An 18,712-nucleotide genomic window follows, 5' to 3' on the forward strand; every position below is an offset into this window, starting at 1 on the left:
TACAATTAAATAATAATAAAGGATATTAAAAATTTCAATTGATACACTATTAATAAAGTATAATAAAAAATAACGATATGCTATCAATATCGATATTGTGAATTAAAATCTGAAAATAATAATGATACACGGTTAATATCAATATTGTGAGTAAATATTGTTTTTTTATTCATCAATTTATATAAATATATATATATATATATATATATATATATATATATATATATATATATATATATATATATATATATAGGGGACGACTCAAGTGAGAACATTTGGTTATTATGAGAAATGAGAACAATGAATCACGACCATTAAATTTGATTTTAATGGACTGGATTGGTTTCTCTTTCTAAGATCCTTAATTTAATGGTCGTGATTCATTGTTCTCATTTCTCATAATAACCAAGTGTTCTCACTTGAGTCGTCCCCTATATATATATATATATATATATATATATATATATATATATATATATATATATATATATATATATATATATATATATATATATATAGGGGGCGACTCAAGCGAAAACGCTTTGCTATTATGAGAAACGAGAACAAGTAATTAGAACCGTTAGATCTATTTAATTTATATTAGCGGATCAGATTTCATTTTAATTAAAAATGGCACGTGAGATCTTTCTATTTAATGTTAACAAATCAGACCTTTTTTTTATTTTATTATTATTATTATTATTATTATTATTATTATTATTATTATTATTATTATTACAACGAATATAAAACCCTTGCCTTATTATTATTATTAGAATTGCTACCAATATAAAACCCTTGCCGCCAGGTAGCGCCAACCCTATTCTTATTTACTGTTTTCGATATTTTTCATAGAAGTTGCATAAGCTACCTACTATCCATCATCTCTTAATTTTGTTACTATCTCCAACAATAGTTTCAGGTAAGAAAAGATTAGTAATATCATCATATAGAAACAGTGATATATTGTTTTATAGCTATTAATATTATTTGATAATTATAATAAATTACACATGTCTCTATATTGAAAAAATTTGTTGGTTTGTAATGAAAATAATTTAAATTGATACTGCATATTTGATATAAATTGTTCTTGCATCATTTATAATTTCGGTAATATTTCTACACTTAACGAGATGATATTTAAAACATTGTATGTTAATATTAATATTTATATGTTTTAATATTTAAAATATTAAATATTAATATTCATACTTATATATATTTTTCTATTTTTTCAAGCATGAGTGATAATCATGACGGTGAATATGGACTTGGTAACTTAGAAGATAATCTCATATCTCAGGTAAATGAGCATTTGAATTAATTATAAATTTTGGGTTTTTTTTATTTTATAATTTAAACGTGATTTTGTTCAAAGTTTTTTTGATAATTTATTTTACTTTTTAAAAGATAAATGAATGGGTGCCAAATTGTGAAGAAGAATCCAAGCCTAAGATAGGACAGTTATTTGATACATTAGATGATGCTGAACAATTTTATAAAAGATATGCACATACTGTTGGATTTAGCGTGCGTTGCTCATCTGAAAGTAAAAACAAAGAAGGAATGAAGCGTTGGAAGTATTTTGTGTAACACCCTTCTAATACCCCGCATAAATATTAAACAATAATCAGAGTAAAACATGAAAAGGGCATTACAACTTCCATATAATTAAAATAATACTCATGTCATGCCATAAAAGAGAACGTCAACCAAATTTATTCAGATCATCATGTTTAACACAGCGGAATTATCCTTAACATCTGAATAACAAACAGCCAAGTCACAGACTTAAAACATCAACATAAAAATCCATCCAAAATAAAAAGAGTTTAACAAGTACTCTAAACGACGCCCCCAGTGTTACACGACCAGAGCATGACACGGACCCAACTGACTCTAACGAACTACTTGACGAGCTAATCCTCACCAAGTACGAGAGCTACTCCTCAATCTGAAAAATAACAACAGTAAGGGTGAGTCTCATTCACATTTAACTAATGTTATAAGATATAGATAATAAAATATCATTTCACATGCCATTCACCCAATCACAGTTATGATCAGATTCAAACCATACAATCAGTAAGCAAATAACCAGATTAACACATATTATAACATTGGACAATCTTCCATTCATGTTATAATAGCAGAACAGCCTAATGCAATGCAACTATATGCATGTGGTACCAAAATCTGGGATAACCCAACTCACCGACCCACCATCGTCAAGGATACGGTAACACCCACTCACTAATTCCACACAATGGGAATTAGCTACCACTGATCCACCATCGTCAAGGACCAGCCACATAATGATTATGAATGCATGCATCAACCATAACATGCTCATCACCCACATAAATCGATCAATGTCATAATCATTAATAAAACACGCATTTCACGCCAACAATACATGTATAATAAACACCAGTTATAACCACAACATCATACAGGTAAAACATTCATTAGTGTACCTATAAACATATCCCACCACAAACAAATAAGATCGAGTGTTTTAAAAATAATTCAAGCCACAACTCAAAACACCATTTGAGTATATAAATTATTTGATTAGCTTCACTTTACTCGAAACGGCACCAAAATCCCGTTTACGGTTTAAAAGTTACACATTTTTAAACCTTTCAAAACGGCCTGTCGCAACAACTAACAGCACGCGGCGCCACACACATTCACGGCGCGGAACGAATCGGAACTACGCCTTCGCGGCGCAAACAAGGTTTCGCGGCGCGGAACGAGAAGGAACTACGCCTTCGCGGCGCGTACTGAACACAACAAAACTTCCTGGCCTTCTGCCAAGCAGTTCGCGGCGTCAACCCCTGGACGCGGCGCAAACTGGCGATTTCCAGAACTCCGAATAGCAGAAAACAGCCTGCGATTTCGTCCCTCTTTCACCGAATCACTACCAAACCAATCTCATTCCAACCAGATTTCGCATACAGTGAAATAACACATATTATAACACATTTATAATACATTCAACCATCCAATTATCACCATGCATGATCAATACAATCATTATAAATCAATTCTCTCAAAAACCTAATATTTCTACAACCTAAGCATAACCCAATTGATCCGAATAACACGATCAAATTCTATCATACTACCTATAATCCCATAATAGAAGATAAACGGAAGAGTCCCCCCTTACCTGAAGGTTGATTCTCCGTTCTTCCTCGCGTCGCACTTCTCCGCTCCTCTTCTCTTTTCACGTTCAGACTCTTTTCCCAAAATGATGTAACCCTCTCTATTCCACAACTCCTTCTATTTTATTAAAATTGAAATAAAATTATTTTAATTAGTAATAGGGCCTACCAATGCACCCCCTCTTTACTAACCACAACACAAGCCCGATTGCTTAATTCCTCATAATCTTCCATAATTCCAAATAATTCCCCATAATTCAATTAAATTAATTAAATTAAATTATGAAAATAAATGGAGTGTTACAACTCTCCCCCACTAAATAGTTTTCGTCCTCGAAAACATACCTTAGGCAAATAACTCTGGATAGGAATCCTTCATCTGACTTTCCAGTTCCCAAGTCACATTCCCACCTGCTGGTCCTCCCCAAGCTACTCTGACCAACGCTATCTCCTTGCCACGCAATTGTTTCACCTTCCGATCTCCAATCCTCATAGGCAAAGTTTCAACTGTCAGATTATCCTTTACCTGTACATCATCGACTTGGATCACATGAGACGGATCAGCAATGTATTTCCTCAACTGCGATACATGGAATACATCATGCAGATTTGCAAGTGTCGGTGGCAACGCAATGCGATACGCCACTTCTCTAACCCTCTCCGTAATTTGAAACGGACCAATAAAACGCGGAGTCAACTTCCTTGACTTCAGTGCTCTACCAACACCAGTTGTAGGAGTCACCCTCAAGAACACATGATCTCCTTCTTGAAATTCAAGTGTCCTCCTTCTTTTATCATGATAACTCTTCTGACGACTCTGAGAAGTCTTCATCTTCTCCTGAATCATCTTAATCCTTTCTGTTGTCTCCTGAACAATTTCCGGCCCAATCACAACACTTTCGCCAGATTCGTACCAACATAAAGGCGTTCTACACCTCCGACCATACAAAGCTTCAAACGGAGCCATACCAATACTCGAGTGAAAACTATTATTGTAAGTAAATTCGATCAAGGGTAGATAACTATCCCAAGCACCACCCTTTTCCAACACACAAGCACGCAACAAATCTTCTAGTGATTGAATAGTTCTTTCTGTCTGTCCATCCGTCTGTGGATGATAAGCAGAACTCAATCTCAGCTTAGTACCCAAAGCCTTCTGCAAACCTTCCCAGAATCTGGATGTAAACCTTGGATCTCTATCCGACACGATACTCGAAGGAATACCATGTAAACTCACTATCTTTTCAATATACAATTGAGCCAGCTTCTCCATTGGGTAATCCATTCTCATTGGTATAAAGTGAGCAGACTTTGTCAACCTGTCCACAATAACCCAAATAGCTTCACAATTCTTCACCGTCCTCGGAAAACCTGAAACAAAATCCATAGATATACTATCCCACTTCCAGTCTGGAATAAATAACGGTTGCATAGCTCCATACGGTTTCTGATGCTCAATCTTCGACTTCTGGCAAGTCAAACAAGCGTAGACAAATTCAGCTATTTCCTTTTTCATTCCAGGCCACCAAAACAGCTTCTTCAGGTCATGATACATCTTGGTAGCACCAGGATGAATACTCAATCCGCTAAGATGTCCTTCTTCAAGAATACTCTTCCTCAATTCGGCAATGTCAGGAACACAAACACGATTACCAAACCTTATTATACCATTCTCGTCGATTCTGAATTCACCTCCTTTATCTTGGTTAATCAGAGTCAACTTATCAACCAACTTTACATCAGTCTTATGACCTTCTCGGATTTCCTCAAGAATACCACTAGTCAGCTTCAGCATACCCAATTTAACACTGGTAGGAGTGTCTTCACATACTAAACTCAAATCTCGGAATTGCTCAAGTAAATCCAATTCTCTCACCATAAGCATAGACATATGCAAGGACTTCCTACTCAATGCATCGGCAACAACATTTGTTTTACCCAGATGATAATTCAGTTCAAAATCATAATCCTTGAGAAATTCTAACCATCTTCTTTGTCTCATATTCAGCTCTTTTTGGCCAAAGAGATACTTCAAACTCTTGTGATCACTAAATACTTCAAACCTTGAACCATATAGGTAATGCCTCCACAATTTCAACACAAATACCACTGCTGCCAACTCTAATTCATGAGTCGGATAGTTTCTCTCATGCACTTTGAGTTGTCTCGACGCATAAGCGACCACCTGTTGATTCTGCATTAGTACACCTCCTAATCCCGACAACGAAGCATCACAATAAACAACAAAAGATTCCGCCGGATTCGGCAAAATCAAGATCGGCGCACTAGTCAACCTCTTCTTCAACTCTTGGAATCCTTCTTCACATTTCGAATCCCAAACAAAAGCTTGACCCTTCCTAGTCAACTTAGTTAACGGCAATGCTAACTTTGAAAAACCTTCAATGAACTTTCTATAGTAACCCGCAAGACCAAGGAAACTACGGATTTCGGAAACTGACTTCGGAGCTTCCCACTGAGACACTGCTTCTACTTTCGTAGGATCAACAACAATACCATTCTTAGAAATCACATGTCCCAGAAAACTAACTTCCTCTAACCAGAATTCACACTTCGACAGTTTGGCAAAAAGTTGCTTCTCTTTCAACAGCTCTAACACAGTTCTGAGATGTTCTGCATGTTCTTCCTTACTCTTAGAATATATTAGGATATCATCTATAAACACCACCACGAACTTATCGAGATAAGGATGAAATATCCTATTCATATACTCCATAAATACACCAGGTGCGTTAGTAACTCCAAACGGCATTACCGAATACTCGTAATGTCCATACCTTGTCCTGAAAGCGGTCTTCTGAATATCATCGTCTTTCACACGAATCTGGTGATACCCAGACCTCAGATCAATCTTATTAAACACACATGCTCCAACCAACTGATCCATCAAATCATCAATCCTCGGCAAGGGATACCGATTCTTGATAGTAACCTTGTTCAATTGTCTGTAATCCACACACAGCCTCATTGAACCCTCCCTCTTCTTCACTAGCAACACAGGTGCACCCCACGGAGAGACACTAGGACGAATGAATTTCTTCTCCAGCAATTCTTCCAACTGCTTCTTCAGTTCTGTCAGCTCAGACGGTGACATACGGTATGGTGCCATTGACACTGGGCTAGTTCCCGGAATTAAATCAATAGAAAACTCCACTTCTCTTTCCGGTGGTAATTCATTCACTTCTTCCGGAAAAACTTCTGGGAATTCATACACCACAGGTAATTCGCTACTCGCCACTTTTTCTTTCACATTCATCAATGCGAACAACATAAACACTGTTGCACCATCCTTGATAGCTTCACCCACTTGTCTAGCCGTCATCTCCAGATCATCAGAATGAACTTCTTCAGGAAAGATTACTGTCTTCGAAAAATAGTTGATGTGAACACGGTTAAATTCTAACCAGTTCATCCCCAGGATTACATCGAGTTGTTTCAATGGAAGGCACACTAAGTCCATCCCGAATTCCCTACCAAAAATATCAACCGGACAATTCAAGCATGCAGACGAAGTAGTTACTGACCCCGACGCTGGAGTATCAATAACCATACTTCCATTTATTTCAGATATTTCCAAATTCAACCTCTCAGCACAATCCCAAGAAATAAAAGAATGAGTTGCTCCAGTATCAATAATCGCAACTAAAGGTGTGCCATGAATAAAACACGTACCTTTAATTAGTCTATCCTCCGGAGTGGTTTCCGATCCAGACAAAGCAAAGACCTTCCCTCCAGCTTGGTTCTTCTTCGGTTTAGGACACTGTGGGCTAATGTGACCCTCCTCACCACAATTGTAACAAGTCACAATCTTCTTCTTACAATCAGCGGCAACATGCCCCACCTCTTCACACTTGAAGCACTTCTTCTGATTCAGCTTGCACTCATTCCTATGGTGCCCGACCTCACCACAGTTATAGCACCTGACAAAAGCACTGGAGTCTCCCCCACTAGGCTTCTTCCAACCACCAGTCTTTGGATTACCTCTACCATATGGCTTACCCTTATCCATAGGCTTCTTCCCTTTCCTGTCATCTAACTCGCGAGAGTGAGATGACTTCAGCTTGAGATTATCTTCCTCGAAGATCCTACTACAGTCCACCAAGTCTACAAATCTCCGGATTCTCTGATATCTGATACCCTGCTTAATCTCATCGCGGAGACCGTTCTCGAACTTGACGCACTTCGAGAATTCACTAGCTTCATCATTGTTGTAGTGGACGTAGTACTTTGCCAACTCAACGAACTTCGAAGCGTACTCTGGTACTGTCATGCTACCTTGAACTAGTTCCAGAAATTCAATTTCCTTTCGACCCCTTACGTCTTCAGGAAAGTACCTTCTCAAAAACTCTCTCTTGAACACAGCCCAAGAAATAGCCACCCCATCAGCTTCCAGTTCAGTCCTGGTAGTCAGCCACCAGTCGTCAGCCTCTTCAGACAACATGTGAGTACCATACCTCACTTTCAGATCCTCAGCACAATCGATGACTCTGAAGATTCTCTCGATCTCCTTAAGCCACTTCTGAGCACCTTCAGGATCATGCGTGCCCTTGAACAATGGAGGATTGTTCCTCTGAAAACTGTTCAGCTGCCTGTCAGCACCGATCGCAGCTCCATTGGCATTTCCTCCCAGCACACCAGCAATCATGCCCAGAGCCTCAGCGATAGCATCATCGTTTCTTCCTCCTCTTCCAGCCATTGTTCTGCTTAAATCACAACCAATTTAATCAGAACAGAAGTATCGACAGTTAACTCTTACTAGTCGCATACACAGGAAAGCAAAACTGACACTAAGACTCTGGTCATAACGACCGACTATGCTCTGATACCACTATTGTAACACCCTTCTAATACCCCGCATAAATATTAAACAATAATCAGAGTAAAACACGAAAAGGGCATTACAACTTCCATATAATTAAAATAATACTCATGTCATGCCATAAAAGAGAACGTCAACCAAATTTATTCAGATCATCATGTTTAACACAGCGGAATTATCCTTAACATCTGAATAACAAACAGCCAAGTCACAGACTTAAAACATCAACATAAAAATCCATCCAAAATAAAAAGAGTTTAACAAGTACTCTAAACGACGCCCCCAGTGTTACACGACCAGAGCATGACACGGACCCAACTGACTCTAACGAACTACTTGACGAGCTAATCCTCACCAAGTACGAGAGCTACTCCTCAATCTGAAAAATAACAACAGTAAGGGTGAGTCTCATTCACATTTAACTAATGTTATAAGATATAGATAATAAAATATCATTTCACATGCCATTCACCCAATCACAGTTATGATCAGATTCAAACCATACAATCAGTAAGCAAATAACCAGATTAACACATATTATAACATTGGACAATCTTCCATTCATGTTATAATAGCAGAACAGCCTAATGCAATGCAACTATATGCATGTGGTACCAAAATCTGGGATAACCCAACTCACCGACCCACCATCGTCAAGGATACGGTAACACCCACTCACTAATTCCACACAATGGGAATTAGCTACCACTGATCCACCATCGTCAAGGACCAGCCACATAATGATTATGAATGCATGCATCAACCATAACATGCTCATCACCCACATAAATCGATCAATGTCATAATCATTAATAAAACACGCATTTCACGCCAGCAATACATGTATAATAAACACCAGTTATAACCACAACATCATACAGGTAAAACATTCATTAGTGTACCTATAAACATATCCCACCACAAACAAATAAGATCGAGTGTTTTAAAAATAATTCAAGCCACAACTCAAAACACCATTTGAGTATATAAATTATTTGATTAGCTTCACTGTACTCGAAACGGCACCAAAATCCGATTTACGGTTTAAAAGTTACACATTTTTAAACCTTTCAAAACGGCTTGTCGCAACAACTAACAGCACGCGGCGCCACACACATTCGCGGCGCGGAACGAATCGGAACTACGCCTTCGCGGCACAAACAAGGTTTCGCGGCGCGGAACGAGAAGGAACTACGCCTTCGCGGCGCGGCCATATGCTCGCGGCGTGTACTGAACACAACAAAACTTCCTGGCCTTCTGCCAAGCAGTTCGCGGCGCCAACCCCTGGACGCGGCGCGAACTGGCGATTTCCAGAACTCCGAATAGCAGAAAATAGCCTGCGATTTCGTCCCTCTTTCACCGAATCACTACCAAACCAATCTCATTCCAACCAGATTTCGCATACAGTGAAATAACACATATTATAACACATTTATAATACATTCAACCATCCAATTATCACCATGCATGATCAATACAATCATTATAAATCAATTCTCCCAAAAACCTAACATTTCTACAACCTAAGCATAACCCAATTGAGCCGAATAACACAATCAAATTATATCATACTACCTATAATCCCATAATAGAAGATAAACGGAAGAGTCCCCCCTTACCTGAAGGTTGATTCTTCGTTCTTCCTCGCGTCGCACTTCTCCACTCCTCTTCTCTTTTCACGTTCAGACTCTTTTCCCAAAATGCTGTAACCCTCTCTATTCCACAACTCCTTCTATTTTATTAAAATTGAAATAAAATTATTTTAATTAGTAATAGGGCCTACCAATGCACCCCCTCTTTACTAACCACAACACAAGCCCAATTGCTTAATTCCTCATAATCTTCCATAATTCCAAATAATTCCCCATAATTCAATTAAATTAATTAAATTAAATTATGAAAATAAATGGAGTGTTACATTTTGTCTGCTCAAAAGAAGGTTACAAACCAATAAAAGAGAAAATTGAAAAAGAAAATGAGTCCACCATTAAAGTTCGAAGAAGGAGTCTTACAAGAGAAGGATGTAATGCTAAAGCTGCTTTCAAACTATCAGAGCAAGGAAAATATGAGCTTGCTCGATTCCATGAAAGTCATACACATGAACTTTCCACGCCAAGGAAGAGACAATTTCTTAGATCAGCAAGAAAAGTGAACCCTGTTCATAGGAATATATTATATGCTAATAGTCGAGCAAATGTTGGACCATAAAAAACATATCACTTATTAAAAGAACAACTTGGAGGTTATGAAAATGTTGGGTGCACACAAAAGGATCTTCAAAATTGCTTGAGAGATTTAAAGACATTGACTAAAGATTCTAACGCGTGTGTGTTTGTTGATAATTTTAAGAGGAAACAAGAAGCAAATCCTTCATTTTATTATGAATATGAGGTAGATATTGAAGGTCGATTAAAACATATATTTTGGGCAGATGGTATTTGCAGAAAAAATTACTCTTTGTTTAGAGATGTGATTTCTTTTGACACTACATATGAAACAAACAAATATTCTATGATTTTTGCACCATTTATCGGATTGAACCACCATAGACAATGTGTTTCTTTTGGAGCTGCCTTTCTAGAAAATGAGAAAAGTGATTCATTCATTTGGTTGTTTGAAAAGTTTTTGGAAGCGATGGGAGGACATAAACCTGATCTTATAATAACAGATCAAGATCCCGCCATGAAACTTGCAATAGAAAAGACTTTTGATTCTTCTTCTCATAGATTTTGCATGTGGCACATCATGAAAAAAGTATCTGAAAAGGTTGGTGTTACTATAAATGCCAATGATGAGTTCAATAATAGTTTCAAGTCTTTTGTTTGGAGTTCAGAGACGCCACACGAATTTGAAACATCGTGGAATTCTGTCATGATTAAGTTTAACTTGTAAAAGAATGACTGGCTCTCAAATTTGTATGATATTAGAAGTATGTGGATCCCAGCGTATTCTAAAGATATTTTTTTGGGTGGAATATTGAGAACAACATCTATATCCGAGAGTGAAAATTCTTTTTATCGCACCTTTTTGAATTCTAAGATTGGTTTGGTTGAATTTTGGATGAGGTTTGAGTCTGCCATAGAAGCTCAAAGGCATAAATAGATACTTGCTGATAATGATTCCTTACATTCTCAACCAATACTAAAGTTGGATCGTGCTTTAGAGAAGCACGGAAGAGATATCTATACTCGTGAAAATTTTTACATATTTCAAAAGGAGTTATGGATCGCATGTGTAGATTGTGGAGTTGAAAGTAAAGATGTGAAAGATGGGGTGGAAATACTACTTATAGTTGATAATAGTGGAGACAATCGTAAATTTCGTGAGATTATTTATACTATTTGTGATAATGATGCAAATTGTTCATGCAAAATGTTTCAATCTCAAGGCATACTATGTAGGCATATACTTTGTGTTCTAAAGGTTAAAGGTATAAATGAAATACCAATTAAATACATCATTAATAGGTGGACCAAGTTGGCAACTAGTAAGTCTATTTTTGGTGTTGATGACAAGGTGTTGGAAGGGTGTTCTAAACCAAAAAGTGTAAGTCAACTTATATCAACTGCATGGGATTACTTTTTCACTTATATGCATATGGCCGGACAAAGTAAGGAAAAATTAAGCGTTGTAATAAGTGGAGCTATTAGCATGAAAAAACAACTAATTAAATTTGAAGGTAGTTCTACCCAAACCAAAGATAAAGAAGTTGAGTCCTTCATTGTATGTAATATTCCTAAAGAAGTAGAAATTCGTCCACCGCAAATTTCAAAGACGAAAGGAAGTGGTAAACGATTTAAAGGAGGAAAAGAGAAGGCTATTGAACAACAACAAAAAAGAGCGAGACTTTGTAAAGCATGTGGTCAATATACATATCATGACAGCCGTAATTGTCCTAAAGTACCCAATCTATAATCCGGTAAGCATTCTTTTTTATACTTAATCACTCACATATAATAAATATTTAATCTCATGTTTTTCTATATCTTGATTTATATGCAGGAATGCTGTGCTCAATGAATAATTTCTTTAAAAATAATTTTGGCATCGAAGGAATTCAGAATTTGGAGTGCCTCTTGAAGATTTTAATTTGCAGTTGACTATTTTAGTTAGTTTTAAAAATAACTAACACTTATATGGAGTTATTTATTAATTTTAAATTTTAGTACTTCCATAGACAACTTTTGTGGCACTATCAGCCTAGTATACTACAACTTTTGGTTTTCTTTCAAAATAGATTGGCTTAGTACATAATATAACTTCTAAAATAAAATATCTAGACAAGGTAGCTCTAAGGTTTTGCTAACAGATTAATTAAATTTAATGCATCAAAGCTTTTCATGTACCTTTTATTTCTTAGTTCATGTATAAGCCATGCTAGAATTCTACTTTTTAAAATCTACAAATGCCAAGAATGCATGTTAATGTTAACAGATTTTCAAGGACTGCAATAGCTTTTGATTGATTTAAAATAGATAAATAAATCTTACTCTATCTTCATTAAACTAATAAAAAAACTACTAATCCAAAATATATTTTGTTAGCAAAAAGTACTTGAATAATAAAGATTCACAAATCATTTACTTTTGGATTCTTTGTTTTCCACGGTAAAGCATACAATGATGCATATTTTTACTAGTTGTAAGTTGTAACAATATTACTTACAGGAGAGGAAAAAATGGAGGTGTTAAAATAGAATAAAATAGGTCTTGATCACTTCATAAATTCTGAGCAAGAGAAGATACAGGGAAAATAGAGAGATGAAGAATGATAAATAAACTCCATGAGATTGGAGGAGAAGACCGTCAATGGCAGTGAATTGGAGAAGACTGTCAATAGTTTCAATTAAAAAAAAAGTATAGGTTGTAATTATAATAATAATAATAATAATAAAATAAAAAAAATGGTCTGATTTGTTAACATTAAATAGAAAGATCTCACGTGCCATTTTTAATTAAAATGAAATCTGATCCACTAATATAAATTAAATAGATCTAACGGTTCTAATTACTTGTTCTCATTTCTCATAATAGCAAAGCGTTCTCGCTTGAGTCGCCCCCTATATATATATATATATATATATATATATATATATATATATATATATATATATATATATGGTGTATTTATTGTATGTATAGTGCTCTTAAATTTTAAGAAGTGCAATAGGGTAAATTAATATTATATTTAATTTGAATATATTTTATATTTATGATATATTTTAGTTTAAACCCTAAACCCTAAATTATAGGTGTGCTCGACGAGCCGAACCTATTTTTCTAACGGGCCGACAAAAATATTTACTTAAATTGAACCGATATTATAGATCATATGTTTAATCACTTATTAGTTACTATAACATATAATTTCTAAATTACTACACAAATTTAACAAATATGAATACACCTATTTTTCCAAATTTTGTATTCCAAAATTTGAATTCGAAGATTTGTGTCACAAAATTTAAGTCATACAATCTCTTTAATGATTACACTATAGATTTTTTAATCCATATATTATTTTTTTTTCTATAGATTTATCTCAATTTGTTTATAATTTAAAATCAAAATTTTGTAAACAACTAACTTATAAAATAAAGAGTGAAGACCCATTTTGGTCCCTCACAAATATTACACGAGTCAAATTAGTCCTTCACAATAAAATAGACCCAATTTAGTCCCTTATAAAATTTAACCGGATCATATAAGTCCTTCTCTTAATATTTTTTTCAAACCGGTTTTTTCTTAGTTTTAAACTGTGACTGTACTGCCACGTTGGATTTTATTTATTTTTCATTTTTTAAATCCTAAGTTGATTTTTATTTTTAAATTCATTTTTAAACAATTATAAATTAATAATATAAAAAAGTCAAAATTATTTTTTATAAGGAGTTGAACACAGGCTCATGTGGTTAATCTTAAACAATTCTAAATTTAAAATAAAAAATACAAAATTTGTATAAATATGGTCTTGAACCTAAGTCTCTTCAGATTAAATGAAAGTCAATTTAATAAAATAGAAATTGATTTGTCTATTTGTAAATGATAGTCATTTTACTAACAATAGAGATTGATTTGTCTAGTTGTTATTGATAGTCACTTTACTAACCCTGGAAATTGATTTGTCTAGTTGTAAATGATAATCACTTTATTAACAATAGAAATTGATTTATTTAGTTGTAAATGATAGTCACTTTACTAACAATAGAAATTGATTTGTCTTGTTGTAAATAATAGTCACTTTACTAACAATAAAAATTGATTTTTCTAGTTGTAAATGATAGTCAATTTATTGATAGAAATTGATTTGTCTAGATGTAAAGTGAAAATCATTTAACTTGAAGGGACTTGGATTTGAGATCTCATAGGTAAAAATTTATGTATAGAATTTGTTAATATTAGTAGAAATCATGGAAATTACTTGTTTAAAAATAATTTTGGCTTTTTTGATATTATTCATTGATAACTATTTAAAAATGAAATTAAAAATAAAAATTAATTTAAGTATTTAAAAAAAAAATCCAACGTGTTCACGGTTTAAAAGGATGAAAAGAACCGATTTAGAAGTAGGAAAAAACCGATTTGAAAAAATATTAGCAGAAGGACTAATATGATCCGGTTAAATTTTGTAAGGGATTAAGTTGGGTCAATTTTTTTGTGAGGGACTAATTTGACTCGTGTAATATTTGTGAGGGACCAAAATGGGTCTTCACTCTAAAATAAAATACAAGAATAGTAAATCATTAAGGAATATTTAAAAAAATAAAAAATTAATTGATTCAGAACTCTAATATTTGAACATTTTTACGATGAATTTTTTATATATATAGAAATTGTGTATTTGTTGTATTTATAGTGGTCTTAAATGTTAAGAAGTGCAATAGGATAAATTAATATTATATTTAATTTAGACCATTTCTTCATAAATAGTGGTATTAAATGTTAAGAATTGCAATAGTCATTATTATTAACACGGATATAATTAAAAGACAATTTTAATACAATATTTGCACTTCATATAGTTTTATCTATAAATATTATTTATTTTTTATGTTCTTTTTAAAATTATATGTAATATATTAGTTTTATTACAAAAAATTTCTTTATTTTTATATGTTGATATTAACCTATAAATGATATTTTTGAAAAAATAAATCTATTAAATGTATTGAGATTTTTATTTAAAATAAGTGAAAAAGATTTCAAATGCTTATAATAAGATAGGGGTATGAGTGACAATGAACAAAAGTTGGGCAACAAATTTTGTACATGTTACCAAATCAAATAAATATAATCATATATTTATTTATTATTTATAACATTGTGCAATAAATATAATCACATGTATTATATTTATTTATTATTTATAACATGTACAATCCATGTGAACGCACAGCTAGATGACTACTCATGATAGATTTGTAACGATATTGTATGATGTGTGTGAGAATGCACGGGTGGAAGACTACTTAATTATTTCATTTATTTTTTCTACTCAAGTATATATTTCTACCTAGATTAAACTACTATTTATATGACAATTATAATTTCAAATGTTTTTTATTTTTAATTTACATATCTTTTATATATATTTATTAACTATCTTTATATATTTATTTATTATTCATATCGACTTTGCGTGACCCGTGCGAACGCACGGGTCCTTTACTAGTTATCTTATATAAGTGTTACAATATAATATTCAAATGTGAAAAATTTTATACATATTTTTTGTTAGTAAAATTTTTAATATTGGGTGACTAAAAAATTATAATTTACTACATAACGTTAAAAAATTGAATTCACTTAATTTGAATAAAATGTTCAAAAACAAATTAAACTATATGTTGATAACTTTGAAATCGTAATGAATTATTTAACACATAAAATACATAAAATAATTTATTATTAAATATAAATAGTTTAAATTTTTTAATAAAATAAATAAATTAATTAAAATGAAAAATTTAAAATTTGATATAAAAGAAAATATGAAAGGATTCATAACAAAATTAGAAAAAAAACATAAATAAACATAAAAGAGTTATAAAAAAAATAAAAAAGTGAAATGATTATGATTTATATTAAGGACAAAAATTTTAAAATAATTTGAAGGTAGAGAATAATTATAATAAGTTGATAGAAGCAATCGAGAAAAATCACACAGAAGAGAGCAATAAAGAAAATGAATAATTTTAAAATATTAAAATTAAACTGAGGATATTATAGTAATTATAATATTTTTTAAAATATTAAAGTTGATATTCCCTCTCCTCCCCTCCAAATCCCTCCGATTTGGAGGAACGCAAAAAGTGTGTTTTGGAGGGGTTTTGCTCCCCTCCCCTTCCCTCCCCTCATAAAATTTGAACCAAACACATTTAATTAAAAATATTCCCTCCCCCCCTCCCCTCCATCTACCCCGAACCAAACACACCCTTAATGTACGGTTTACCACATTTATATTTAATTGGTCTTATTGGTCATTTGACCAACCCAAAACATATTCCATTTTATATTAAGAAAAAATATTATATCAAATATCATTATTCAATTTTGAAATGGGACATTGAAATGAAGATGGATATAGAGAGAGGAAGAGAGACAACGGAAAAACAAACAATTAGTTGGACAAAATTGACATTAGAAAAGATTTCCAAGAAGAAATATCAAACATGACAAACTTTGTATTTTGCTATTAATAATTTTCATTTCTAAATTGATATTGATACTAAAATCAATAGAGATAAGACAAATATAGTTTATCTTTCCTCGCTGTATAAAAAAGAACAATAACTTTCTTTATTGTAGACTCCGACATGATATAGTAGTTTATTTTTCGTGATTGTCAAACATACACTAGTTTCTTTTTGCGGAGAAAAGAAAAGAAGGAAAAAAGAAGATGAAAGGAATAGAACACAGAACAGTGGAAGTGAATGGAATCAAAATGCATATCGCTGAGAAAGGCAAAGAAGGACCGGTTGTTTTGTTCCTTCACGGCTTCCCTGAACTCTGGTACTCATGGCGCCACCAGATTGCTGCTCTCGGCTCCCTCAGTTACCGCGCGGTGGCTCCGGATCTCCGTGGATACGGCGACACCGATGCTCCAGCTTCCATTAACAGCTATACGATTTTCCATTTGGTTGGTGACATAGTTGCTCTTATTGATTCACTCGGTGTTGAACAAGTGTTTCTCGTGGCTCATGATTGGGGTGCTCTTGTTGGATGGTATTTATGCTTGTTTCGCCCTGAAAGAATCAAAGCCTATGTGTGTCTCAGTGTTCCTTTTGTCCGTAGAAACCCTAAAGTCAAAACCATAGATGGTAGGCGAGCTGCTTATGGAGATGATTATTACATGTGCAGATTTCAGGTCATTACTTTTCCAATCTTTCATTTATCATTAAGAATCTTAGACTGAGTTCTGTTTGATGATGATGGATTATGTGTGGTGTTCTCTGGTTCGAGGGATTAGTCTCTGCTCTTGCAGAGAATAATTGATTTCTACCGGAAAAAACGAGAAATCGCTGTAATGATAGATCTATATGTCATAATTGTTTTTTTTGTATCACAGGAACCGGGCAAAATGGAAGCTGAGATGGCTGAAGTTGGCACTGCATATGTGCTGAAAAATATCCTCACAACTCGCCAAACTGGTCCTCCAATTTTTCCAAAGGGAAAGTATGGAACTGGATTCAACCCGGATACTCCCGACACTTTACCCTCTTGGCTCACAGAAGATGATCTTGCTTATTTTGTATCCAAATTTGAGAAAACTGGCTTCACTGGAGGATTGAACTACTATAGAAACTTTAACTTGTAGTTTTCTTTTTCTCTGTGCTTCAACAATTGTTCTTCACAAATAAAAACCAACTATGAAAAGAGTCTCAATTCTAAGGGCATTTAAACTATTTGTATTGCAGAAATTGGGAGCTCACAGCACCATGGACTGGAGTCAAAATCAAGGCGCCTGTGAAATTCATTACAGGTGAATTAGACATCGTATACACCACGCCCGGCGTGAAGGAGTATGTCCATGGAGGAGGATTCAAGGAAGAGGTGCCAAATTTGGAGGAAGTGATTGTGCAAAAAGGTGTGGCTCACTTCAACAATCAAGAAGCAGCAGAGGACATCAGTAATCACATTTACGAATTCATCAAGAGGTTCTGAGCTGATCCGCCTGTACTCCATCCTCTTAATAAGATGCTTGATCTATCTCTCCAGGTCAAGCAATAACATACCTCTTCAATGTATGCCTTCTGAGAAAGCTTAATTGTGGATATAGTGTTAATTATGTCAATTTGCTTCTATAAATGATAAATGAATCCAAAAGAGAATTGCACATACATGTTTCTGGATAAAAAAAACGAAACATGCTGTGTAATTTGTTGTGTGTAATTAGTTGTTTGACGCATAAATCATGAAGTGTAAAACAATCCAAGTGGATATTTAAATGTTGACAAAATGGCTGGAATTAGTCTCAACAATGAGAATTTTTTTTCCATTTCTCATAAATACATGAAGAACTAAAAAATAAGCCGTGTATTCTTCCTTACGAGTTATAACCCATGAAACTTCTCCTCTTTCCCTAGCACTTTTTCTTTTATGGCTTGAAAAATTTTAGATTCTAGAATTCAAATTTGCAAAACACCTCTTCCACATATTCAAATTATATATGAAAACCTATTATAACCCAAGAAGCCTCTCCT

At 33.8% G+C, this 18,712-nt stretch overlaps 1 protein-coding gene and 1 pseudogene across 1 annotated transcript; both read left to right on the forward strand.

Moving 5' to 3' along the window:
• Positions 1–1,243: 1,243 nt before the first annotated feature.
• Positions 1,244–11,925, forward strand: LOC131615028 (protein FAR1-RELATED SEQUENCE 5-like; annotated as a pseudogene).
• Positions 11,926–16,800: 4,875 nt separating this feature from the next.
• Positions 16,801–18,477, forward strand: LOC131610564 (uncharacterized). Its single transcript, XM_058882534.1, has 3 exons — positions 16,801–17,376; positions 17,578–17,822; positions 17,927–18,477. The coding sequence occupies exons 1-3, from the start codon at positions 16,909–16,911 to the stop codon at positions 18,171–18,173; spliced, it is 960 nt and encodes a 319-aa protein (XP_058738517.1). The 5' UTR covers positions 16,801–16,908; the 3' UTR covers positions 18,174–18,477.
• The last annotated feature ends 235 nt before the right edge of the window (positions 18,478–18,712 follow it).

Source organism: Vicia villosa, linkage group LG6 (assembly GCF_029867415.1).
Source record: "Vicia villosa cultivar HV-30 ecotype Madison, WI linkage group LG6, Vvil1.0, whole genome shotgun sequence".
Taxonomy (NCBI): domain Eukaryota; kingdom Viridiplantae; phylum Streptophyta; class Magnoliopsida; order Fabales; family Fabaceae; genus Vicia; species Vicia villosa.